The following is a 27,955-nucleotide window of genomic DNA, read 5'->3' on the forward strand; positions in this document are numbered from 1 at the left end:
TCTGCATTCTGACTTCGTTTGTGTCCATCAGTGAATCTTCTCAAATTAGCAAACAGCATTTTCTCCATTTTAAATTCAGGCCTTCCCTGTACATCCCAAACATCCTTAATCCTAAGCAAGCTGACTCGCTTTCCAATTTCTTTGTACTCTTTTTTTGTGTGTATTATTTATACACCTTTTACATTTCACAGTTCATAACCTGCAAATAGCCACAGTTCAGTTTATTTAGTCCCTGGATTTAGTCAGCTTTGGTTAGCAAAATAGAAAATTAAATACGTTACTATAACAGGTTGTGATTATATTTTACAGTTGAATTCTTTTATCAGAGATGATAGGAAATGGTTTAGACTAAACAGTCTAATGCTTAGTAAATTGCATCTTTTGACATTTTAAAATACATTTCCTTTAAGATTATTTTCAGATCCTTAGATTAAAATAGATTGCCAATTGAAGCTATAATTGGTTTTTAGGTAATCGAATGTTAGAAAAACATGAAACTTTATAGCAAAGAAGACAAATTAATAAATTAGCAGTGTTAGGTGAGATGCCTTGAGCTTCTCTGCAGGAGTATTAAGTTTAGTTGGTTCATAATAGCTTTGCAGAAGTACTGCTCTGTTGATCAAAGGCATTTGGGAAATAAATAAATGTTAATATTTGAATAGAATAACTGATTTTCTTTCTTGTGGTTGCATGTCTGTGTAGAGTCCTATTATGATTTAATTAACAAGCATATAGTGACTTGATGTTTTTGTGTTGGTACAAAATAGTATCTAAACTGGTGCGTTTTATTTACTTTAGTGTCTCTGTAAGGAGAGCTCAAAGAAGCTTAGTATTTAAGGATTGTCTTACTGATGAATCCTGTCATTTGAGTGCTTGTAAATGGCTCGGGGAAATTTATTATTGAGAGACGTTGCTACCATGTTGGGTTTTTTCTCATTCTTTTAACAGTTTTGCTATTCCTAGGACTCGGTAGAAAATCAACGTAAATGTTCCATTTTCAAGTAGAATAAAAAATAAAGGGCTTCTGTGAAAACATTTTCTCGCAAGGAGAGAATTATTGCCTTTATTAAAACTATAAAAAGATAGTTTAGGGAATTCCCTGGAGGTTCAGTGGCTAGGACTGTGTGCTTTCACTGCTGAGGGTTCGGGTTCGATCTCTGGGGGACTAAGATCCCACAAGCTGCAAGGCGTGGCCAAAAAAAAAAGTTTATAATTCATTGTCAAGATTACCATTGTTTTGGGGGCTTCCCTGGTGGCGCAGTGGTTGAGAGTCCGCCTGCCAATGCAGGGGACACGGGTTTGTGCCCCGGTCCGGGAAGATCCCACATGCCACGGAGCGGCTGGGCCCGTGAGCCATGGCCGCTGAGCCTGCACATCCGGAGCCTGTGCTCTGCAACAGGAGAGGCCACAACAGTGAGAGGCCCGCGTACTGCAAAAAACCCCCCCAAAAAACAAAAAAAACAAGATTACCATTGTTTTGCTGCTATTATACACTCACCTCACCCCCACCCCCCATTTTCTTGTCCTGTTCTTCCTTAATCTGGTTATTTTATTTCTGATGTGCTGCAGCCTTGGTGTTAAGCCATGGTGGAGGTGAGCACCTTTGCCACGAGTTAGAACGGATTTCTGGGACTTGAGAAGAGCGTCATGATTAGAAATTGATTATTCACACAGCTGCTATTACTTTCATAAACCTCCTTTTCAATTGTAGCTTAAAATAGATGACTTAACACATGACTTAGTACTTATGAATAATAAGTAGGTGAGCAAAGGAAGAGAAGCGTGTATCATTTTCATATTTCTCATACTTTAGTAAAAGTTATATGTGTAGTTTTGGATATTGTGACAAAGGGGATAATTTAATTTTCCTTTTTTGATGTGTAAGCCAGGATACTTTTGGGGTGGGAAAGTGAAGAAGAAATAGAGTATAAGACTTTCCTTTTAAAAAAAGAGTGTATTTACTTGATAGATCACGATTGAAAAGTGGAATGTAAACCCAACTCCTTCCCCCATCTCCTCATCTCTTCAGAGGCACCTCAGAGGCAGTCACCCTTAAGTTTCTTGTGTGTCTTGCAGGTTCAGTTACAGGTACAAAGACATAGAGTAGATATATGTCCTATTTTCCGCCTTTAAACAACTCAAATGGTAGCATGTTATATATATCTTGGTTTTTTTTTTCTCTTAATAAACAGTATTTCTTCCAGTTGCTAGCTAATGCTCCATTGAATCGATTTGGTTTGATATATAGGTTTTTCCTGATCTTTGGCTGTTGAAATAGCATATCTTTTCCCACATGTGCATGTATATCTACAGGATAAAATTCTGTAAGAGGAATTGCTGGATCAAAGAGAAATATGCATTTTGTTGAAATTGCTTTCTGTAGAGGATGTATCAATTTACACTTTTGCAAACAGAAGGAGGAGGTTGCTATTTTTTTCTCTATCCTTTTAAACACAAGACTGTATTTTCAAAACCTTTTGATCTTATCCATGAAAAGTTTCAGTTTGTGATTGATTTTGAGGTATGAATGAGTCTTCATTTGTTCAGGAGTAATTTCTGTGAACTCATTCATTCCATTTTTTACCTATTTGTTGTTTGGTTTGTTTTGATCTTGGAAATTGTCTATATTGCAAATATTTTTCCCATTGTTATTTGTTTCTTGATTTAGTTTTTTTGTCTGTAGCCAGATGATTTTGTTCTTTGCATTTAAATTGTTGACACTGCTGTAGTTTATTTTGGTGTAAGGAATAAGGTGGGAATCCAACTTTTTTTTATTCCTGACTAAATGGCAATTATCACAAACATTTCTTGAATGATTCATGCTTATTGTGCAGTAAACTTTCATATACCTGAACTCTTTACTACTTCATTGTACTTGGTGCTTATATCAAATATTTATACTACCTGGTAGGCTATTGCCTTTCTCCACAATTACTCTTTATAAAAAAATTGGGGGGGGGACTTCCCTGGTGGTACAGTGGTTAAGACTCCATGCTTCCAATGCAGGGGGCACAGGTTCGATCCCTGGTTGGAGAACTGAGATCCCACGTGCCTAACAGCACAGCCAAAAAAAAAAAAATTTTTTTTTTGCTATTTTATTCTCTTATTTTTCCATGTAAACTTTATTTATTTATTTTTTATCATCTTTATTGGAGAATAATTGCTTTACAATGGTGTGTTAGTTTCTGCTATTCACTGGTATAACAAAGTGAATCAGCTATACATATACATACATCCCCATATCCCCTCCCTCTTACATCTCGCTCCCACCCTCCCTATCCCACGCCTCCAGGTGGACACAAAGCACCGAGCTGATCACCCTGTACTATGCGGCTGCTTCCCACTAGCTATCTATTTTTACATTTGGTAGTGTATATATGTCCATGCCACTCTCTCACTTTGTCCCAGCTTACCCTCCCCCCTCCCCGTGTCCTCATGTCCATTCTCTATGTCTGCGTCTTTATTCCTGTCTGCCCCTAGGTTCTTCAGAACTTTTTATTTTAGAATACATATATGTGTTAGTATACGGTATTTGTTTTTCTCTTTCTGACTTTCTTCACTCTGTATGACAGTCTCTAGGTCCATCCCCTCACTACAAATAACTCAGTTTTGTTCCTTTTTATGGCTGAGTAATATTGCATTGTAGATATGTGCCACATCTTCTTTATCCATTCATCTGATTATGGACACTTAGGTTGCTTCCATGTCCTGACTATTGTAAATAGAGCTGCAATGAACATTTTGGTACATGACTCTTTTTGAATTATGGTTTTCTCAGGGTATATGCCCAGTAGTGGGATTGCTAGGTTGTATGGTAGTTGTATTTATAGTTTTTTGAGGAAACTCCATGCTGTTCTCCATAGTGGCTGTATCAATTTACATTCCCAGCAACAGTGCAGAAGGGTTCCCTTTTCTCCACAACCTCTCCAGCATTTATTTTTTGTAGATTTTTTTTTTTTTTTTTTTTTTTTTTTTTTTTTTTTTTCGGTATGCGGGCCTCTCACTGTTGTGGCCTCCCCCGTTGCGGAGCACAGGCTCCGGACGCGCAGGCTCCGGACGCGCAGGCTCAGCGGCCATGGCTCACGGGCCCAGCCGCTCCGCGGCATATGGGATCCTCCCAGACCGGGGCGCGAACCCGTATCCCCTGCATCGGCAGGCGGACTCTCAACCACTTGCGCCACCAGGGAGGCCCATTTTTTGTAGATTTTTTGATGATGACCATTCTGACTGGTGTGAGGTGATACTTCATTGTAGTTTTGATTTTTTTTTTTTTTTTATAAGGCTGTTTCACTTTATCATTCATGTGTTCTCTGGAGTAGCACTCTTTTTTTTTTTTTTTTTAATGTTTGCTTTTTAAATTAATTAGTTTATTTATTTTTGCTGTGTTGGTTCTTCGTTTCTGTGCGAGGGCTTTCTCCAGTTGTGGCAAGTGGGGGCCACTCTTCATCGCGGTGCGCGGGCCTCTCACTATCGTGGCCTCTCTTGTTGTGGAGTACAGGCTCCAGACGCGCAGGCTCAGTAGTTGTGGCTCACGGGCCTAGTTGCTCTGCGACATGTGGGATCTTCCCAGACCAGGGCTCGAACCCGTGTCCCCTGCATTAGCAGGCAGACTCTCAACCACTGCGCCACCAGGGAAGCCCTGTAGTTTTGATTTGCATTTCTCTAATGATTAGTGATGTTGAGCATCCTTTCATGTGTTTGTTAGCAATCTGTATATCTTCTTTGGAGAAATGTCTATTTAGGTCTTCTGCCTATTTGGATTGTGTTTGTTTTTTTGATACTGAGCTGCATGAGCTGCTTGTATATTTTGGAGATTAATCCTTTGTCAGTTGCTTCATTTGCACATATTTTCTCCCATTCTGCGGGTTGTCTTTTTGTCTTGTTTATGGCTAACTGTGCAAAAGCTTTTAAGTTTCTTTAGGTCCCATTTGTTTATTTTTGTTTTTATTTCCGTTTCTCTAGGAGGTGGGTCAAAAAGGGTCTTGCTGTGATTTATGTCATAGAGTGTTCTGCTTATATTTTCCTCTAAGTTTTATAGTATCTGGCCTTACATTTAGGTCTTTAATCCATTTTGAGTTTATTTTTGTGTATGGTGTTAGGAAGTGTTCTAATTTCATTCTTTTACATGTAGCTGTCCAGTTTTCCCAGCACCACCTATTGGAAGAGGCTGTCTTTTCTCCATTGTATATTTTTGCCTCCTTTATCAAAGATAAGGTGACCATATGTGTGTGGGTTTATCTCTGGGCTTTCTGTCCTGTTCCACAGATCTATATTTCTGGTTTTGTTCCAGTACCATACTGTCTTGATTACTGTCGCTTTGTAGTATAGTCTGAAGTCAGGGAGCCTGATTGCTGCAGCTCCATTATTCTTTCTCAAGATTGCTTTGGCTATTTGGGGTCTTTTGTGTTTCCATACAAATTGTGAATTTTTTTGTTCTAGTTCTGTGAAAAATGCCAGTGGTAGTTTGATAGGGATTGCATTGAATCTGTAGATTGCTTTGGGTAGTATAGTCATTTTCACAACCCAAGTGATTTTCCAACCCAAGAACACGGTATATCTCTCCATCTGTTCGTATCATCTTCAATTTCTTTCATCAGTGTCTTATAGTTTTCTGCATACAGGTCTTTTGTCTCCTTAGGTAGGTTAATTCCTAGATTTTTAAATTCTTTTGTTGCAGTGGTAAATGGGAGTGTTTCCTTAATTTCTCTTTCAGATTTTTCATCATTAATGTATAAGAATGCAAGAGATTTCTGTGCATTAATTTTGTATCCTGCTATTTTACCAAATGCATTGATTAGCTCTAGTAGTTTTCTGGTAGCATCTTTAGGATTCTCTATGTATGGTATCATGTCATCTGCAAACAGTGACAGCTTTACTTCTTCTTTTCCGATTTGGATTCCTTTTATTTCTTTTTCTTCTCTGATTGCTGTGGCTAAAACTTCCAGAACTATGTTGAATAAGAGTGGTGAGAATGGGCAACCTTCTCTTGTTCCTGATGGTTTCAGTTTTTCACCACTGAGAATGGTGTTGGCTCTGGGTTTGTCATATATGGCCTTTTTTATGTTGAGGTAAGTTCCCTCTATGTCTACTTTCTGGAGGGTTTTTATCATAAATTGGTGTTGAATTTTGTCGAAAGCTTTTTCTGCATCTATTGAGATGATCGTATGGTTTTTCTCCTTCAGTTTGTTAATATGGTGTATCACATTGATTGATTTGCGTATATTGAAGAATCCTTGCATTCCTGGAATAAACCCCACTTGATCATGGTGTATGATCCTTTTAATGTGCTGTTGGATTCTGTTTGCTACTGTTTTGTTGAGCATGTTTGCATCTATGTTCATCAATGATATTGGCCTGTAGTTTTCTTTCTTTGTGACATCTTTGTCTGGTTTTGGTATCAGGGGATGGTGGCCTTGTAGAATGAGTTTGGGAGTGTTCTTCCCTCTGCTATACTTTGGAAGAGTTTTGAGAAGGATAGCCATTAGCTCTTCTCTAAATGCTAGAATTTGCCTGTGAAGCCATCTGGTCCTGGGCTTTTGTTTGTTGGAAGATTTTTAATGACAGTTTCAATTTCAGTGCTTGTGATTGGTCTGTTTATATTTTCTATTTCTTCCTGGTTCAGTCTCAGAAGGTGCATTTCTAAGAATTTGTCCATTTCTTCCAGGTTGTCCATTTTATTGGCATAGAGTTACTTGTAGTAATCTCTCATGATCCTTTGTATTTCTTAAGTGTCAGTTGTTATTTCTCCTTTTTTATTTCTATTGATTTGAGTTTTCTCCCTTTTTTTCTTTTTTTTTTTCTTTTTGCGGTATGTGGGCCTCTCACTGTTGTGGCCTCCCCCGTTGCGGAGCACAGGCTCCGGATGCGCAGGCCCAGCGGCCATGGCTCACGGGCCCAGCCGCTCCGCGGCATATGGGATCCTCCCAGACCGGGGCACGAACCCGTATCCCCTGCATCGGCAGGCGGACTCTTAATCACTGCGCCACCAGGGAGGCCCTCCCTTTTTTTCTTGATCAGTCTGGCTAATGTTTTTTCAATTTTGTTTATCTTCTCAAAGAACCAGCTTTTACTTTTGTTGATCTTTGCTATCGTTTCCTTCATTTCTTTTTCATTTATTTCCAATCTCATCTTTATGATTTCTTTTCTTCTGCTAATTTTGGGGGTTCTTTTTGGTTCTTCTTTCCTCTACTTGCTTTAGGTGTAAGGTTAGGTTGTTTATTTGAGATGTTTCTTGTTTGTTGAGGTAGGATTGTATTGCTATAAACTTCCCTCTTAGAACTGCTTTTGCTGCATCCCATAGGTTTTGGGTTGTCGTGTTTTCATTGTCAGTTCTTTCTAGGAATTTTTTGATTTCCTCAGTCATCTCTTGGTTATTAAGTAGTGTATTGTTTAGCCTCCATGTGTTTGTAGTTTTTACAGATTTTTTCCTGTAATTGATAACTAGTCTCATAGCGTTTTGGTTGGAAAAGATACTTGACACGATTTCAATTTTCTTAAATTTACCAAGGCTTGATTTGTGACCCAAGATATGATCTATCCTGGAGAATGTTCCATGAGCACTTGAGAGGAAAGTGTGATATGCTGTTTTTGGACAGAATGTCCTATAAATATCAGTTAAGTCCATCTTGTTTCATGTATCATTTAAAGCTTGTGTTTCCTCATTTATTTTCATTTTGGATGATCTGTCCATTGGTGAAAGTGGTGTGTTAAAGTCTCCTACTATTGTGTTACTGTCGATTTCCCCTTTTTTGGCTGTTAGCATTTGTCTTATGTATCGAGGTACTCCTGTGTTGGCTGCATAAATCTTTACGATTCTTATATTTCTTGGATTGATCCCTTGATCATTATGTAGTGTCCTCCTTTGTCTCTTGTAATAGTCTTTAAAGTCTATTTTGTCTAATAAGAGAATTGCTACTCCAGCTTTCTTTTGATTTTCATTTGCATGGAATTTATTTTTCCATCCCCTCACTTTCAATCTGTATGGGTCCTTAGGTCTGAAGTGGGTCTCTTGTAGACAGCATATGTATGGGTCTTGTTTTTGTTTCCAGTCAGCCAGTCTGTGTCTTTTGGTTGGAGCATTTAAGCCATTTACATTTAAGGTAATTATAGATATGTATGTTTCTATTACCGTTTTCTTAATTGTTTTGGGTTTGTTATTGTAAGTCTTTTCCTTCTGTTGTGTTTCCTGCCTAGAGAAGTTCCTTTAGCGTTTGTTGTGGAGCTGGGTTGGTGGTGCTGAATTCTCTTAGCTTTTGCTTATCTGTAAAGGTTTTAATTTGTCCATCGAATCTGAATGAGATCCTTGCTGGGTAGAGTATTCTTGGCTGTAGGTTTTTCCCTTTCATCACTTTAAACATGTCCTGCCACTCCCTTCTGGCTTGCAGAGTTTCTGCTGAAAGATCAGCTGTTAACCTTTTGGGGATTCCCTTGTGTGTTAATTATTGCTTTTCCCTTGCTGCTTTTAATATTTTTCTTTGTATTTAATTTTTGATAGTTTGATTAATGTGTGTCTTGGCATGTTTCTCCTTGGGTTTATCCTGTATGGGACTCTGCGCTTCTTGGACTTGATTATTTCCTTACCCATATTAGGGAAGTTTTTAACTAAAACCTCTTCAAATATTTTCTCAGTCCCTTTCTTTTTCTCTTCTTCTTTTTGGGACCCCAGTAACTCGAATGTTGGTGCGTTTAATGTTTTCCCACCGGTCTCTGAGATTGGCCTCAATTCTTTTCATTCTTTTCTCTTTATTTTGTCCTGCGGTAGTTATTTTACTATTTTATCTTCCAGGTCACTTATCCGTTCTCCTGCCTCAGTTATTCTGCTGTTGATTCCTTTTAGAGAAAATTTTTAATTTCATTTATTGTGTTGTTCATCATTGTTTGCTCTTTAGTTCTTCTAGGCCCTTGTTAAACATTTCTTATGTTTTCTCCATTCTATTTCCAAGATTTTGGGTCATTACTGTCATTACTCTGAATTGTTTTTCAGGTAGACTGCCTATTTCCTCTTCATTTGTTTGTTCTGGTGGGTTTTTACCTTGCTCCTTCATCTGTGTATTTCTCTGTTTTCTCATTTTGCTTAACTTACTGTGTTGGGGTCTCCGTTTCCCAGGCTGCAGGTTTGTAGTTCCCATTGATTTTGGTGTCTGCTCCCAGAGGGTAAGGTTGGTTCAGTGGGTTGTGTAGACTTCCTGGTGTAGGGGACTGGTACCTGTGTTCTGGTGGATGAGGCTGGATGTTGTCTTTCTGGTGGGCAAGACCACGTCCGGTGGTGTGTCTTGGGGTGTCTGTGAACTTGTTATGATTTTAGGCAGCCTCTATGCTAATGGATGGGGTTGTGTTCCTGTCTTGCTAGTTGTTTGGCATAGGTTGTCCAGCACTGTAGCTTGCTGGTTGTTGAGTGGAGCTGGGTCTTAGCGTTGAGATGGAGATCTCTGGGAGAGCTTTCGCTGTTTGATATTATGTGCGGCCAGGAGGTCTCTGGTGGACCATAATCCTGAACTTGGCTCTCCCACCTCAGAGGCTCAGGCCTGCCACCTGGCCAGAGCACCAAGACCCTGTCAGCCACACGGCTCAGAAGAAAAGGGAGACAAAAAAAGAAAGAAAGAAATTTCATTAATTAATTAAATAAAATAAAGTCATTAAAACAAAAAATTATTTTTAAAAAAGGTAATAGAAAAAAGAAAAGAATGGAAGAGAGCAACTAAACCAAAAAACAAATCCACCAATGATAACAAGCGCTAAAAACTATACTAAAAAGAAACAATGGACGGTCATAACCCTAGGACAAATGGCAAAAGCAAAGCTATACAGAGAAAATCACACAAAGAAGCATACACATACACACTCACAAAAAGAGAAAAAAGAAAATTTTATATATATATATATATATAAATTAAAAAAGGAAGAGAGCAACCAAATCAGTAAACAAATCTACCAATGATAATAAGCTGTAAATACTAAACTAAGATAAACATATAACCAGAAACAAATTAGATGCAGAAAGCAAACCCCAAGTCTACAGTTGCTCCCAAAGTCCACCGCCTAAATTTTGGGATGATTTGTTGTCTGTTCAGGTATTCCACAGATGCAGGGTACATCAGGTTGATTGTGGAGATTTAATTCGCTGCTCCTGAGGCTGCTTGGAGAAGTTTCCCTTTCTCTTCTTTGTTCACTTAGCTCCTGCGGTTTAGCTTTGGATTTGGTCCCGCCTCTGTGGGTAGGTCACCTGAGGGTGTCTTTTGGGAAGTCAGGTCTTCTGGCAGCATTCAGTTGGTGTTCTGTAGGAGTTGTTCCACATGTAGATGTAGTTTTGATGTGTTTGTGGGGAGGAAGGTGATCTCCACGTCTTACACTCCACCACCTTGAAGGCACCCCCTCCATGTGAACTTTAAAATTGGCCTTTTCTTATGCCATGAAAGTGTGAAGAAGTTGTTTTATTACCATGTGAAATTTATAGATTAGTGAGAATTGATATTTTTATTTTTACTCTTCCATTTATTTACTTACTTTTTTTGTACCTTAACATTTTATTTACATGGCTCTTAAAAGGTTTAAGTTTATTCCTAGGTATTTTTCTGTTTTGTTGCAGATGGAATCCTGGCTGGTTGTTTTGTATTTAATATGAAAGGGGCTGTTGGTTTCTGCGTGTAAATTATAACACCTTGCTGAATTCTATTTCTCTTGTGATTTTTCAGTTTATTCTAAATTGGGATTCTCAATTGCTAGTTTTTAAATTAGTAGATAGAATTCTGTCAAAAGAACTGGGATATCTTCATGATCATTTCACTGTTTCTTTATAGTAGTAAAAGGCTAAGTTCTAATTTTAAAAAAAGTAAACACATCAGAATGAAGGGAGTTAATTTGATGATTTTAATGGCCATCGCTTTTATTTTTTGTTTGTTTTTTAGTTTTTTGTTTATTCTTATTTATTTATTTATTTAATGTATTTGCCAGGGGTGAGGGGTGGGTTACTGCTTTTAAACATCCAGTTTCCTTGAATGGCCCATGTATTAGAGCTAAGATCCTGGCCAGGCCTGGAGGTAAGGCCAGGCTGACTTTGTCTCTTTGTACCCGTCTTCTTTTTTTTTTTTTTTAAACAGGATTTTCTTTTTCTTTTTGTTTTTTTGTTTTTTTTGGCCACTTTGGGTCTTTGTTGTTGCATGTGGACTTTCTCTCTAGTTGTGGTGAGCAGAGGCTACTCTTGGTTGCAGTGCACGGGCTTCTCATTGCGGTGGCTTGTTGCGGAGCATGGGCTCTAGGTGCTGGGGCTTCAGTAGTTGCAGCATGCGGGCTTCAGTAGTTGCAGCACACGGGCTTCAGTAGTTGTGGCTCACGGGCTCTAGAGCGTAAGCTCAGTAGTTGTAGCATACGGGCTTAGTTGCTCCGTGGCATGTGGGATCTTTCTGGACCGGGGATTGAACCTGTGTCCCCTGCATTGGCAGGCGGAATCTTAACCACTGCAGCACCAGGGAAAGTCCCTGTACCTGTCTTCTAAAGATGAAGATCGTTCTGGGGTTGGCTTCAGTAGTAACTTTTTTTCGTTCTGAGGTTGGCTTCAGTAGTAACTTTGTTTTTTAGATTAGCTAAAAATGCTTTAATAGGGAACTGAACTATGAGAAATGGGAGTTTTGGCTTAATTTTAGTCTGAATAGTGGTAATTGAGCTAAAATAAAATAATACTTAAATAGTAAGAGGAAAAGTGAGGGGGGGAAATGATTTTAGATCCAGGAAAAAAAATGTTACATACCGTAATTCTACAGTTTTCAGTTTGAAAATTCAGTTTGAAAATGGACTACATAATTTGTAAATTTACAGAGACTTTTGCCTCATGTTGTAGTTAATGTGGCCATATATGGCGTTTACTGAAGCAGTGCTTCTGAAACTTTGCATACTCATCACTCATTCTGATTCTGGGGGTCTGGAGTGGGCTCTGAGGTTCTATATTTCTAACAAGTAATCAGATGATGCTGATCCCAGACCATACTTCAAGTAACCAGGTGCTAAATGACCATGACTTTAATACGGTTATTTAGATAAGTTTAACTTTGTAAACTAAAAATCAAACAGGTCCCATTGATCAAATGCATCATTCTTTTTTTCTACTTCATCATTGGTTTCACTGCTTATTAGAATGTGCTGCATTACAGTCTTAATGTGATGTCCTGCTCACTAATGTGTACCCTCTACCCCAGGGAGCATGGCAGTCTGCCACCCCCGTTCTCCCATCCCGGATTCAAATGTGTGACACTTTTTACTCATGTGATTTCTTCAGACTGGGTTGCTCTTCTTCACCTGTCTAGCACTTCCCATCCTTCGAGACCCAGTTCAAATCCTAGCTTTAGAACATCTTTTTCAGCTGCTTTAGCCCACTATGAACCGTGATTGTCTTCTACAATCAGTATTTTACTTACATGTCTGTTTGTTCGTTTCCCTAGTTAGACTGTAGACTTCTTAAAGACAAGGTTTATCTTGGACATTTTGCATTCCCTTCATGACCTCTCCTCATGGATATCTAAAAAACACTTTGGACACAGTGTCTCTGAATCCGTAATTTTTGCCTCTAAAAACCTGTTTCTATTCCTGTGTTCTTTGTGTCAATGAATACCAAAGACCTTAGGGTAAAGAGAAAATCCAGTCTTTCATCAAGTCCTGTTAATTTTATCTCCAAAGCATTTCTTAAATCTTTGCTTTTCTCTTCCTCCCATCTAGGCTTACATGGACTGACACAGGAGATTATGAACTGATCTATCTGCATCCACTCTGGTGCCCCTTCTCACCACTGTAGTATAACTCAGGTTTACCATGTATGTTAGTGTCTCCAGAATTGTCTTTCATTATGTTCCCTTTCTCTGTTTACTCCAGTTTGTAAACCTTATTTTTTATGGTATCCAGGGATATGCCCTTCTGTCTTTCTGACCCAGTCTTCCCTTTACACTTTGCCTAGTTTACCCCTTTTTATCCTTCAGAATAAAAGTCAAGATTCCCTTACTTAGGAAAGTATTTATTCCCTAATGCTTCCCTGGAACCAGAGAGGTTTTTGAAGGAAAAACAAAACAACAACAGTCCTTTTATGGCATCTCTTTACTTTTGGCGTAAAGCAAGATCCCACTTGGTCTGGCCTTCTGTCTGCATCTGTAAATTATTTATGTGTTATCTGTTGTTAAAATCCCTGATGTTTGGGCTTCCCTGGTGGCGCAGTGGTTGAGAGTCCGCCTGCCAATGCAGGGGACATGGGTTCGTGCCCCGGTCTGGGAAGATCCCACATGCCGCGGAGCGGCTGGGCCCATGAGCCATGGCCGCTGAGCCTGCGCGTCCGGAGCCTGTGCTCCGCAATGGGAGAGGCCACAACAGTGAGAGGCCTGCGTACCGCAAAAAAAAAAAAAAAAAAAAAAAAAAAAAATCCCTGATGTTTGAATTGATTCTCTGTCTTCTAGTGGACCTCTATTAAAAACAAACAACATAATTCAAAAAGAGTCATATACCAAAATGTTCATTGCAGCTCTATTTACAATAGCTCTATTTACAATAGATGGAAACAACCTAAGTGTCCATCATCGGATGAATGGATAAAGAAGATGTGGCACGTATATACAATGGAATATTACTCAGCCATAAAAAGAAACGAAATTGAGCTATTTGTAGTGATGTGGATAGACCTAGAGTCTGTCATACAGAGTGAAGTAAGTCAGAAAGAGAAAGACAAATACCATGTGCTAACACATGTATATGGAATTTAAGAAAAAAAATGTCATGAAGAACCTAGGGGTAAAACAGGAATAAAGACACAGACCTACTTGCGAATGGACTTGAGGATATGGGGAGGGGGAAGGGTAAGCTGTGATAAAACGAGAGAGAGGCATGGACATATATACACTACCAAACGTAAGGTAGATAGCTAGTGGGAAGCAGCCGCATAGCACAGGGAGATCAGATGGGTGCTTTGTGATCGCCTGGAGGGGTGGGTGGGAGGGAGGGAGATGCAAGAGGGAAGGGATATGGGAACATATGTATATGTATAACTGATTCACTTTGTTATAAAGCAGAAACTAACACACCATTGTGAAGCAATTATACTCCAATAAAGTTGTAAAACAAACAAACAAACAAACAACAAGCAAAACCAACCTACCGAAAACTACTTGTTAACAAAGCAGAAAGATATTGTTTGATTGGTCTGATCACCTTAAAACAGTAGGGCTTAACAGGGAGGATAGGAAAATCAGTGTTAATTGGATATTACAGATTTATTTTTAATGATTCTTGGTTTTATTTAAAAAAAAAGCATGCATACAGTGAAATGTAAAACTATGTCTTTAAATAGGTTTGCTATCATTTAAAAGTTAATAGACTGTTTTATCACTTTCAGGTTTATAGAAAAATTTTAAGAGTTAAGGGTAGGCAGGTAGTATGGAATTCCAGAAAATGCAGAGAACAGGAATAATATGGTGACAGTAGTTAGAAAAGGATGTTTTAGGATATGGTCTTGTTGTAAGACACCTAAGGCATAGAGATAAGTGATGAAAGCAATTAGTGCTCCTCATTCTCTTTAATTCTGCATTTCAGAGTTCCAAGGTCCTGAGATGATAGGGAGTTTGCAAGTTTTATAGGCTATTACAGTTGGATTTCTTTGTAGTAAAATTTTCTTGTTCCACAGCTCTTGGATAAGCACAAGAATACAGAGAGCATGGTAGAGCTTCTGGACTTGTATCAGATGGAGGATGAAGCCTACAGCAGCCTTGCAGAAGCCACAACTGAACTCTATCAGTATTTACTACAGCCATTCCGAGACATGCGAGAACTTGCCATGCTACGAAGACAGCAGATCAAGGTATTTTTTTTTTTTTAATCTAAATAGTAACCTGCCTGTTTCATAGTTCTCAGCGTGGCTGGCTATATATTTTAATTATTAGAGGAGTTTTTATAAATGTAGATATCTGATCCATTGTCCCCAGAGAGTCTAGTTTGGTAGTTTTGTGATACATAGAGCCTGAACACCTCATTTTAAAAGCATCTGAAAAGGTAACTTTGCTAAGTAGCCAGGGCTGAGAAAAGCCTAGAAAATTTGTAAATACATTGAGATTCCCATCTTTCCCCCTTTCCTGTGCTTTTTTTCCCCTCTCCATTTACTCCTGTCTCCCTTTTAATGTTTTGGGTATTATCTAGTCTTAGACTTCTTTAATAGGAGTTTTGAGAACATTTGTTTTGGGAAGACCTTGTTTTGAAAGTTACAAGGCATTAATGATACAGCTTTAAAATTTATGACATTTGACTTTTGTGTGTAAAATATATATTACTTTTTTTGAGGCAAGTGTTAAGGGTTTGGTTTTATAGCTGACCTCAAATCAGTGTTGCTGTGTTTAATTCACATGGAAATATTGCTGAACTAGGATATTAAACTTTTTGTGCATTAATGCATGAATTTGGAACATTATTTATGAAATTTATATCTGGGAAATTGCCACTTATTCTGAAAACTTTATGCTTGGGGCAAGAATGAGTAGTATAATATTTGAAAAATTATTACAAGGTAAAGCATGTCTGTCTTTTTCCCTTTACTAATGAGTCAAGATATGGAGCAACACAGACTGTCACATAATTGACACACTCTCCTTTATTAATACTTTTGAAAAATACTGGGTTGTTAAGTCAGTTTTATCATAAACTTGGCATTTTGGGTAAAATGGTAACTAGTAACTAAGAATTTTTAGACACTACAGTTTCCTCCAATTTTAAAAAATGAACTATAGATATTTGTCCATTGAAAATTTGATTGGAAGGCTAGGGATGAACTGGATGATATATATGGAGGCCCCATCTACTTCTAAACTAAGCTGCAGTGTTTAGCTGAGATAATCTATATACAGCTTAACGCTGATTATCAGAATCTGTGAATTTTTGCTTTCGTATTATATCATGGTTTGTATTGAGTATTAACATTAGCAAATGGATTGAACCTTCTTGTCAGGCTGTATTGCCCACTAGTGTCACTTATTACTCCATTTTTTTCCCCTGGGAAGCAGAGTATAGGTGAGGAGGAACAGACAACATATTTCTTAAACTGTTAACATTTTCAAAGGTAAAAATCGTATTTTACTGCATTGCCCCTCAAATGCCCCATCAACTATGATGATGAGCTAGTAAGAGAATGTGAACAAATTTGTGCCAGAAAATTCTACAACTTAGATGAAATGGATACACTTCTTAGAGAAATACAAATTGTCAAAATAGAGTCAAGAAAAAATAGAAAACATTTGGTAGCTCTATATTAATAAAGTTGAATTCATAATTTAAAACCTTCTCACAAAGAAAACTCCAGGGCCAGGTAAAGGATCATTGGAGGATTTAAAAGAGGGAACACTTCCCAACTCATTTTTGAGGCCAGCATTATCCAAATCAAACGACATTATAGAAAAAAAGAAAACTACAGATAAATATTCCTCATGAATGTAGATGCAATAATCCTTAACATAATATTGAAAAATAGGATTCAATAATATACTGTGATTAGGGTTTATCTTAGAAAGGCAAGATTGGTTTAACATTACAAAAACTAATCAATGTAACTCACCATATTATTGATAAAGGAAAAAAATCAACATGTCTGGGTGCAGAAATGCACTTGATAAAAAGTTCATTGCCCATCCATGGTAACATCTCAGCAACCTAGGAAGAGAAGGGAACTTCTTTGAGCTGATAAAGGGTATGTATGGAAAGCCTATCTAACATCATACATGATGGTGAATGACTGAATTCTTCCCCCACTAAGATTGGTAACTAGGTAAGATTGTCTGCTCCCCCAACTTTTATTCAGTATTTCTCTGGAGTTTGTCGCCAGTTCAGTAAAGCAAAAAAAAAAAAATAAAAGGTGTATATAAATTAGAAAAAAAGTAAAGCTTTCTTTATTTGTAGATCATGTGATCACACATGTAAAAAAAATTAAGAATCTAAAAAAGCTACTGGAAATAATCTGTAAGTTTAGTTACAAGGTCAGTATTAAAGATTCAGTTGCATTTTCTATCTTCCAGAAATGAAGTTAAAATCAAAAATTTTTAAATGCCTTTTACATTAGTATCTCTGAACATGAAATGTTTAGGGATAAATTTTATAAAATATATGAAAGGACTATATACTGAAAAATTATAAGACTTTGCTGAGAAAAATTAAAGCATACCTAAATAAATGGGAGATAGACCATGTTAATAGATTGGAAGATAATCTATTAACAATAATCAATAATGTTTAGATGTCAGTTCTCAACTGATCTATAGATTCAAATTAATATTCCAGTAGGGTGTTTGTTTTTTTTTAAACTAACCAGCCAATTATAAAATAGCTAGAGAAATCCAGACATTGTGGTGATAGTACAGGATAGACGTGTAAATGAATGGAACTAAACAGAATCCAGAAATAAACCTGTGGTTATATAGTCAATTAGTTTTCTACAAAGGTGACAAGGCAACTCAGTGGGGGGAAAGAATAGTCTTATCAACAAATGGTGCTAGAAGTGGATACCCGTATAGAAATAATGAAGTCCAGCCTTCCTTATCTTATACCATACACAAAAATTAATTTGAAATACATCTTAGACCCAAACATAAAGCTCATAGTATAAAACTTTTATAACAAAACTAGGAAGTTTTTACAGTCTTTCAGAAGGAAAGGCAAAGGTTTTTTAGATAGGATGCAGAAAACTTCAGCTAAAAAAAAAAAGGTAAAATTGGACTTCACTAAAATTAAAATTAAATACTTCTGCTATTTTAAAGATTAAGAAAATGAGGAGGCCACACACTGAGAGAAAATAACTTGTAATACATCTGAAAAAGGAACTGTACAACTCAGTAAGACAAAACCCCAAAATTTTCAGTATGAGCTAAATATTTTAAAAGACACAAAGAAATGGCTAATAATCACATGTGAAGATGCTCAACATACTCATCTAGGAGATCCAAATTGGTACCACAGTGAGATACTGTTACACACCCATTGAAGTGAGTATAATGAAAAAATTCTGGCCCTCCAAGGGCTAGTGAGGGTGTAGAGTAACTGGACTTTTCATGCATTGCTAACAGAATTGTAAAGTGGTACAACCACTTTGGAAAACAGTTGGGCACTTTCTTCAAAAGTTAAACATATATGGTTGATCTTTGAACAACCCTTGGGTGTGGTTCCAGGACCCGCCAGTGATACCAAAATTTTCAGATGCTTAAGTCCCAAAGTGGCTTTCCAGATCGTGGTTCCCCATCCGTGGATTCAACCAACAGCAGATCTTGTAGCACTGTAATATTTATGGGGAAAAAAATCTGCATGTAAGTGGACTCATGCAGTTCAAATCCATGTTGTTCAAGGGTCAACTGTACAATACCTTACAACTCAGCTGTTTGTCTCTTAGTTACTTATACAAGAGAAACGAAAACATCTGTTCACAAAAAAGACTTACATACCAGTGTTTGTGTCAACTGTATTCCTGGTAGCCCCAAACTGGGACAACCCAAATAACCATCGACAGGTGAATGGATAAACAAAATGTGATATTTCCACATAGTAGAATAATATTCAGCAAAGCAAAGGAATTAACCATTGATAGACACAACAACACAGACACATGTCAAAATCATGCTAAGTTGAAGCCGTATACAGGAGGGTATGTATATACCCTCCTGTATATGTTTGAAGGTATGGATGGCAAAGCAGTGCGAGAAGGTATGGATGGCAAAGTAGTACGAGAATATTTTGGAGGTGACGGAAATGTTTTGTATCATGATTGTAATGGTTGTTTCTTGGGTGTATACAGCAATCAAAACTCATCAAATTGAACACTTTAGATGGATTTACTTGAACACAGTGTATGTAAATTAAATCCTGATTAAATAGCTTATAAAAAATTGTGCTGAGCAAAAGATGCCAGACAAACTGTGCCTCCATTTACTTGGAATTCTAGAAGATTGTCCTAAACAGCTGTTGCCTGGGGTGGGGCCGGGGAGATCCACTGAGAGGAAGCAGATGTAACAGAATCCTTTGGGGAGATTGATGTGCTTTAAATCTTGATTATGGTGCCTGTATCACAGGTATATATATTTGTCAAAATTTACACTTAAAACAGGTACATTTTGTTTTATGTAAATTATAACTCAGATGATTTTTTAAAAGAAAAATGAGCAGTATGTACAAGTTTATGTAGAGACGCAAAATGAGGTGATCACCATTGCCTGAAGATATACGGAAAAAGGGGGATGATCAAGCTTCACCACTGAAGAATAAGAATTCAGTAGGAAGTGAGTACGTATGTCTGTATTGGAGATTGGAATTGAGAATATTCCAGATAGATATATAAAAACAGGAATGGTATAGTGAACAGGCATAATACTAGGGTTTTTAGTCACAATAAGTTACTCAAACATTACTGAATCACCAACCCAGCACCATGAGTGGAGGCCAATAAGTGGCATGGCTGGGATTGAAACACATGTTTGACTGCAAAGCCTGCTCTTTTAGTTATACCATAGGGTGTGAATTGTTTGATATGCCTCAGTCTAAGGATTTGTAGGAGAGGAATGATGGTCAGGGGCTAGAATGTTATCTCATCCTGGGGAATTTGACCTTTATTCTTTAGCCTCTTTAAAATACACACCCCTTTCGGAAGCTCCCAGACTCTAATACGCTGGTTCTTAAAATGTGACCCCCAGACGAGGAAATTCAGTATCACCTAGAGCCTTGTTAGAAATACAGATTCTTAGGCCTCACCTCAGATCTCCTTTGCTGAAACTCTAGGGAGAAGCTCAGCAATCTTTGTTTTAACAAGTCTTCCCGGTAATTCTGATATGAAGTTTGAGAACCACGTGTCTAATAAAATTTGAAACAGCTAAGGGATGGAGCACACTAAATTCAGTTACATTCTCTCTGGGCCCCAGTTTTTTCATCCATAAAATGAGATTTAAACTATGTGATCCTTGGGAAATTCCCTGGTGGTCCAGTGGTTAGGACTTTCACTGCCGGGGCCCAGGTTCAATCCCTAGTTGGGGAACTAAGATCCTGCAAGCTGCGTGGCGTGATCAAAAAAAAAAAAAAAGCTTAAATAAATAAATAAAAATAAATAAACTAGATGATCATCTAGATTTTTAGGCCCAGTGTCTTAATGAGTCAGGGTTAGCGAGTTGACCTACTGATAGTCTTCCTGGATTAACTATAAGCACTTCAGACACGTTGTCCAACTTATTTCTAATGATTTGCTGAAAGTACATAAGCTAGAAACTAGAAGACACCCTCAGCTTTTCCCTCCCCTTTGTAGCCAGTCATGTCATTTTGCAATTCAGCTGTCTTCTAGTTGAAACTTGAATGTGCTCTTCTTCCTCCACCCTTCCCCAGGACCAGGCAAATCTATAGGTGTCTTTGTGTGAAATAGAAAAAGTCACCCACCTCCACCCTTATTCCAGCAGACAAATGGACATATGCAGCAGTATGCATGGCTTGGCAAACCCCCTGGTTTTGTGCAGGGTGCAATTTTTACACCATTGGACCACTATATACTCTACCACGTACACTATGAAATATATAGTGCTACCACTATACATTAAGGTACTTATCTCTTACCTGAACTATTTTTTCCTTTGGTTTCCTTGTCTTTAGATGTCTCTTACCTTCAAAAAATGTCTCATTTCACACTCTTTCGTGGGAATAGTACACTTAATATTTGCTTTGAATGTAAAAATGCATGTAATAGATGATGCCAAGTCTAATCACGTCATTCTCTTAATCAAGAGTCACCTTCAGATGACTCCTGGGCCTGGAAAATTCACATTAAGGTCTCTACTACATCAGTATATTCACAAGTTTATCTTGGCATTTGTTTCACCTAAGAATTGGAGTTTTTTTTTTAACTTACAATCTCAGCAATAGACAGAAGTAACACCACAGCTTCTCATATAAAACCCAGTATCCAAGCTAGTGATGTACTTTATAATAAGTAATTCCTTGCCAAGAAATTTGTGTTTATAAACTAGTCTCACTATCCTAGCTACCTAAACTAACACATTTTTTTCCATCTTAAAAACAGACACTGTTTTCTTTCTAGCCCTAGAATTGAAAACAGAGGTGTCATTGTTATTAGCACATGATCCAGCTGACCAATGCTGTACATCTTCAAATTTGCCAAGTTAGGAAGAGAACTCAGTATCCTAGCTTAATGTCTTAGGTACAGTAAACTGTAATCATGTTTTTTTTTAAACAGTTGGCTACAGCATTAGCTACTGAGTTTCAGAAGTCAGTTAAAAAACCAGCATTTAAAAAGCATAGCATGTTTGTTTTCTGTATATTTGAATATACATGTACAATTAAGGTAAAAATAATCTAACAACAAAGAACAAGTTATCGCCAAATAATTACCACCAGATTTTTTATATTATTTTTTCTCTTCAAAAATCCATAATGCAAGGTTTCTCATTTCTGTGCAGTGTTTAACTATGCAAGTGAAAAGGGTTTCTATCTTCATGATCTGAGTTAAGATTTTTGAATTTTGAGCACTGCCTGTTCTGGTTATTACATTTCTATTCCACAGTTGTGTCTGTTGGTCTGACCAGAAGATCAAATCAGTTATTTCAACAGAGGGAATTTTAAGAACCAGGTATAAAGTTGTTAACAAGGTAGATAAGAAGGCAACTCTTAAGATATCAGAGTTAATTGCAAAAGCAGCCACCACTCCTAGGATCGGGGGTTACAAAGGGAAGAGGTGGTAATTATTAAAGGATAGGTCCTGTGGAGCTGACCTCTGAGAAAGAAGACATTGCTCTTCTAGTGCTGGTGTGTCTGATCTCAATGGAGAGAACCAGATCTCTGGGGAAGTCAGGGAAAAAACTTAGCTAACCTAGCTTATGGTCTTAGGTGTAATAAACATACGAAGTTTAATCATGTCATTGAAAAGGACTTCCATCATAACGTGCCGAGTAAGAATTTAAATTTTTGCTACAATTTATTAAATTTATCATAATATCAATTTATTAAATTTCTTTTTCATACTTGTGAACACTAATCTTTTGCTTTTTAACTTGTTTTAAAAATCAAAGGTAATCACAACAAATGAAAGCACAAAACCTTGATGGTTTTATTACAGAAAACAAGTTTTCTAAAACCTTAAATGTAAACTGAAGTCTAACTATGCCACTTAACTATTGCTGAGAATCCCTCAGTGGTTTCCAGTTGCCTGTCATATGCAGTACAAACTCCTCAGCCTCCTCAGAGTGATCTAACCTACTTCTCTAGTGTTATCTCCCACTACCTTCATCTCTTTTACCTAAACTCCAGCTAGGCTGGACTGCTCTCTGTCCTTTACCATGCATTGAACTTACTTGCCTCAAGGCTTTTGTACAGGTTAATTCTTACCAACAGCATCCCTTTTGGGTGGTTCTCTTTTCCCATATGCTCCCCATGTAACTCAAAATCCTACCCCTCCTTCAAAGCCCTCTGCAATTTATGGGCCTCAGTAAAGTTTGTCCTGATCTAAACAGCTAAATGTGTTAAAAGATTATGGTATCATAAAATACTTTCCAGAAAAGGTTTTAATCAATTTATAGTTCCACCAGCAGTATATTATGTGTGCCTGTTTCACCGTGACTTCACTAACCCTGGTTAGTATTGTTTTTAATATTTGCTTAATGAGTCTTCCTACGATAAATGGTTTGTCACCCTACCATCTAAAAAGAGCTATCTTGTGTCTTCTCCCGTCTTCTCTACCAATTTATTTTTAACTGGATTCTTTCTTTCTTTTTTTAATTTTTATATTATTTTGGAGTATAGTTGATTTACAATGTTCTGTTACTTTCATGTGTACAGCAAAGTGATTCAGTTATACATATACATAATTCTTTTTCAGATTTTTTTCATAACTGGGTTCTTTCTTCACAGGGGAAGACATAGGTTCTCCCTCTCAACCTGCTCTGTGATCTCCCATTAAAATAAAGCAAGAGTGCCTACCCTTAAGCCTTATCCTCTTCTCCACCCTTTTCCCCTCTATTCACTCACACAAATTTCTCAAAAGAGTATTATTCATGTGTCTACATTTCTCTCCTCATTAAAAACATGTATGGAAGTGAATTTTTATTCACTCATTCAGGAAATATTGTAGATTACCTAATTCATGCCCGGCAGTGTGCTAGTGAAAAGCAAGCAAGCAGAGATAAAAACCACTTGTTCATTCTCTGCCCTCATGGAACATTCAGAGCAGAAAGCAGGTGATATAAAATAATATAAAGTATGATTGTGATAAGACTTAAGATTGAAGGCTATTTTTTAGATTGAAGAGCTTATACTGCCTATAATGGTGAGTCAGGGACGACATCCATGAACCAGTAATTGAACTGAGGTCTGAAGATATGGTGGGAATTAATAGGCAAAAGGAATTTGCCTGTACTCCAGAGCTGTTGTTGCCAAGTTCATGCTGTTAGGTCCATGGGTACTGGTTGTGTATCTACTTGACCCCTAAGTAGTGTTTGATAGTGTTTGATTTCTCCTCCATTGAATCTTGCTACTTATATTATTACAATTCCTTACATGAACTCACTCACTCTCGTTGCTTTAAATGTCTTCTAGTGTGTCAAGGGTACCCAAGCTTATATCTCTGGACATGACTTGCAAAGTTAAAATTAGTATGCAAAATGAAATCCTTGGCAATTCCATGTACATATTTTTTCCCAGTAACCCTAGGATCATTCTTGACCTCTTCCTCTACCTTGCCACTGTCCCCTTAACATTGCTAATTAATTGTTCTGTGTGTGCTGAGCACTACAGTGAGTGCTCATATGTTTTTCCCTCTTTCTGGAAGATTTCATTTGCTTAAGGAGCAGTATATTGTTGCTTCAAGACTAAATCAACTGTTTTAGACTGTTCCTGTGATTTCTATTTATTGTACTGTTTAGAGACTATGACCTGCATTATTTCTACTTTTGAAATTCATTATAATTTTTTAGTGGTGTATGATAACTTGATCAATTTTTTTTAAGTGTGCCAGGGGTGGGTTAACATTTTTCTCTATAATATTTTTTCCCCATCATCCTAATATGGTGTTATTGTTTAAGTTTTAAGTCTCTTTCTCAATATGTGGTAAAGCAGTACAGAGGGTCTATTGCTGTTCTTCCTGGACTGTACCTTTCTTCCATATTAACATACCGGTTTAGCACTTTTCTATACTTTAATATTGATATTGTTACTTCTGTGACATTCACCTGGCATACCTCTGTCCATCATTTGATTTTCAACTTTCCTTTGTCCTTTTGTTTTAGTTGTGACTCTTATAAATAATACATAGCCAGTTTTTCTGTTACTTAATATCCAGAGTCCTTCAGTAGGCAGATAGGCTGATTTTTATATATTGCCAATCTTATTTTATTTATTTACGCCAATGATTAAATAAGCATTTTATTGGCACAAATAATTCTTAACCTGAAAATATAATTATCGTAAAGGAGGAAATAAATTTCTCATCGCAGCACTTGAAAATAATCAGTCTTAAACATTTTATTATATGTCCTTTATTTATATATAGAAGAGGGAATGATGAAGAAGAAGATAGAGGAGGAAGGGGGAACAATTTCTGCATCAGCTGTCTTCAACATTATTGTTAATTTAATTGTTTTGTAAATTGATAGCTTCTACTGCAGAGCAGGGAAAAACAAGTATTCTTTCTTTTAGTACCAAGCACAATGCCTGATATATAAACGTTCAGTAAATGTTAAAAGAGAGAAAGAAATGATCTTTTCCATTTTTCTTTTTTCTCTTTACAGATTTCTATAGAGAATGATTACCTGGGTCCCCGAAGAATTGAAAGTCTACAAAAAGAAGATGCTGATTGGCAGCGGAAAGCTCATATGGCTGTGCTGTCCATTCAAGATCTTACTGTCAAATATTTTGAAATAACAGCTAAAGCTCAAAAAGGTGAGTTTCCCAGTAGAATTATTTTTGTTAGGTATTTTCAAAATGGATGGAGGTATTTTCAAAAATGAGTGGTTTAAGTATTTTATGTTCGAAATAGTTATATAGAAAAGAATTAAAGACCACTCATAATCCTAGCAGTTAAAGACCACTATTGGGCTTCCCTGGTGGCGCAGTGGTTGAGAGTCCGCCTGCCGATGCAGGGAACACGGGTTCGTGCTCCGGTCTGGGAGGATCCCACATGCTGCGGAGCGGCTGGGCCCGTTAGCCATGGCTGCTGAGCCTGCGCGTCCAGAGCCTGTGCTCCGCAACGGGAGAGGCCACAGTGGTGAGAGGCCTGCGTACCGCAAAAAAAAAAAAAAAAAAAAAAAAGAAGACGACCACTATTAACAAGTTAAGGTATATCCTTTAAGGTATATCCTTTCAGTCTTTTCTAGGCATATGTGTTTACATATAGCCCACCTTTAAAAAAATTAAAAGTGATGGGTATTAGTATAGCATAATTCAATTCTGTCAATAATCGTTCACAGTTACAGACGTCATAGCTTAAAGGCCCAGTCACCAGCAAGACTCCCTGCCCTTCAGACACTACTTGCAAATTTGGGGTGTCCTTAGGCCATCTGTACGTCTTACCAACTGGCTACAAATTTGGGGTTCCTAAATTTGTCACTACAAATTTAGTCACTACAGTGGCTCGCGGAACTCAGGAAAACACATACTTAACATTACAATTTATAAAGGATACAAATCAAGCCAAATGAAGAGATACATCTGGCAAGGTCTGTCTGGCAAGGTCCGATCCTTCCAACTCCCTTCCATAGGAGGCCACAGAAATCGTTCCACCACTCCCTGAGAAGCAGTTTAAATTATTCATTATTTTAATAATCTCTCTATTTGTATACCTGGCATTAAAGTAGTTATTCAGGTTATTCTTTCAGCAAAAATCCATGTTTCCTTAAAAGTTTCACTTGAAGCAGTTGTGCTGAATGAGAATACTTTCCTTGATTCCTCACCATAATTTGGCATTGTCATTAAAAAAAACAGTTTAATAGATGAAAAGTAGTACCATGTTTTTAAAATTTGCATTTCTTTGGTTATTACTGAGTGTTCATCTTTCTTGTTTTCATGTAGTAATTGGTATTTGCATATCCTTCCTTTTGTCCCAGTTACTGTCTTGTGCCTATTTTTCTATTGGGCTGTTTTCCCCCTATTGATCTATATAACATCTCCTTGTATTCTCTATATATTAGAAGAGGAGTAAAATAGGCCTTTATTTCCTTCCTTATGCAAAGCCAGGTATAGCCCAATTTTACTGCTTAGCTTTTAAAAACATCTTAAATGGGCCCTTTTCTGACAGGTATATGTATGTTAGAACATTAAAGTTTTTTAAACAAATTTAACATAATTCCTTGTAAACACCAGGACTGTTACCTTCAGAGCTTTTTACATATAATGATCACCATGGGGTGTTATTACATGGTTGTTATCCTGTTAATGTTATCAGTCATCTTAGCAAGAATCTTTATTCTTGCCAGCAGAAGGAGAGAAGGATCTGGTTTTTTTTTGGTTTTGTTTTGGTTTGTTTGCGGTACGCGGGCCTCTCACTGTTGTGGCCTCTCCCGTTGTGGAGCACAGGCTCCGGACGTGCAGGCTCAGCGGCCATGGCTCACGGGCCCAGCCGCTCCGCGGCATGTGGGATCTTCCCGGACCGGGGCACGAACCCGTGTCCCCTGCATCGGCAGGTGGACTCTCAACCACTGCGCCACCAGGGAAGCCCAAGAATCTGTTCTAGAGATGTTCCAGTATTGTTCTAGGGGTATTCCGAGCATTCTGTATTCATAATTTTCTACATTATCTTCATATTCCTGAGCTGTTGGAAAATAACTCCAGGTGAAGTGAGCAGCAATTAGGCAGAAGAGTACATTCTATCTAAAGATGTTGGAAGACAAAGTATTGACTAGCTCTTGTGGTAGGTAACAACCTGAGACTGAATTAGGACAGGGAACTGTTCCACAGACACAGTCCTTAAGTGGGAAGCAAGAGATAAGGCTCCAGACTTTTTTTTTTTTTTTTTTTTTTTTTGCGGTATGTGGGCCTCTCACTGTTGTGGCCTCTCCTGTTGTGGAGCACAGGCTCGGGACGCGCAGGCTCAATGGCCATGGCTCACAGGCCCAGCCGCTCCGCGGCATGTGGGGTCTTTCCAGACCGGGGCACGAACCCATGTCCCCTGCATCGGCAGGCGGACTCTCAACCACTGCGCCACCAGGGAAGCCCCTCCAGACTATTTTTGATTATGCAGAATGTCTGACTATATGCTGTGATTACAAGTTCAGGTAAAAATGATAGAAGCAGCAGACTAGGTATTTAAGCAACTTGGGTACTAATATAACTCTCCTTTTATAGGTGTGTAACCTTGGTCTTAAGTCACCAAGTTTCACATATCTATGTTGAAGGTGTTGATAATGCATACCATGCGTATTCTAATAGGATTGCTGGGCAGATAAATAGAACACTTGGAAAAAGCACTTTGAAATTAACACAACATCGTATAAATATGAGTGATTGTGGTCGCATGTGCATGAGGGAGAGAAGAAACAAAACAGACCATGTATTTGATTAATATTGCCATGTGAAGTGAGAGAAACATTTAAATATCTATTATTCTCTCATTTAATTTCCACAAGTCTTCCGAGGAGGTACTGTATTTCCTTATGTTTATCATTCAAGGGAATTTAGCCCAAGAACAGTTAAATTTCTTCTGAAAGTTACATGTTGATGGGTAGAAGTGGGAATTTAGCTCCAAGCTGTCTAACTCCAAACCCCCTGCTGTTATTTTTTCCCCTACAGTACACTACTGTATTGATCTTATGGTTGCATAAATATTATCATACATTTTTAAAAGATAGAGATTTAAAATGGCAGACTCATTTGATATGTAAGCAACAGAAGTAGTTATTATTTGTTAGAAACCCTAAAATAAAGGATCAGATCAATATTCAAATATGTTAGCATTTAAAGGCCAAAGAAAAACCAGAGAAACCAA

At 37.7% G+C, this 27,955-nt stretch overlaps 1 protein-coding gene across 2 annotated transcripts in view; it reads left to right on the plus strand.

The window, feature by feature from the left end:
* Positions 1 to 27,955, plus strand: part of JMY (junction mediating and regulatory protein, p53 cofactor) — a 68,690-nt gene that overhangs the window by 15,133 nt on the left and 25,602 nt on the right. For both annotated transcript variants that reach the window (XM_060093085.1, XM_060093086.1), the window contains exons 2-3: positions 14,651 to 14,824; positions 24,765 to 24,915. In XM_060093085.1, the coding sequence (XP_059949068.1) occupies positions 14,651 to 14,824; positions 24,765 to 24,915 (325 nt within the window). The remainder of the gene's footprint in view (positions 1 to 14,650; positions 14,825 to 24,764; positions 24,916 to 27,955) is intronic.

The sequence above is a fragment of the Mesoplodon densirostris genome, chromosome 3, assembly GCF_025265405.1.
Source record: "Mesoplodon densirostris isolate mMesDen1 chromosome 3, mMesDen1 primary haplotype, whole genome shotgun sequence".
NCBI classification, from domain to species: domain Eukaryota; kingdom Metazoa; phylum Chordata; class Mammalia; order Artiodactyla; family Ziphiidae; genus Mesoplodon; species Mesoplodon densirostris.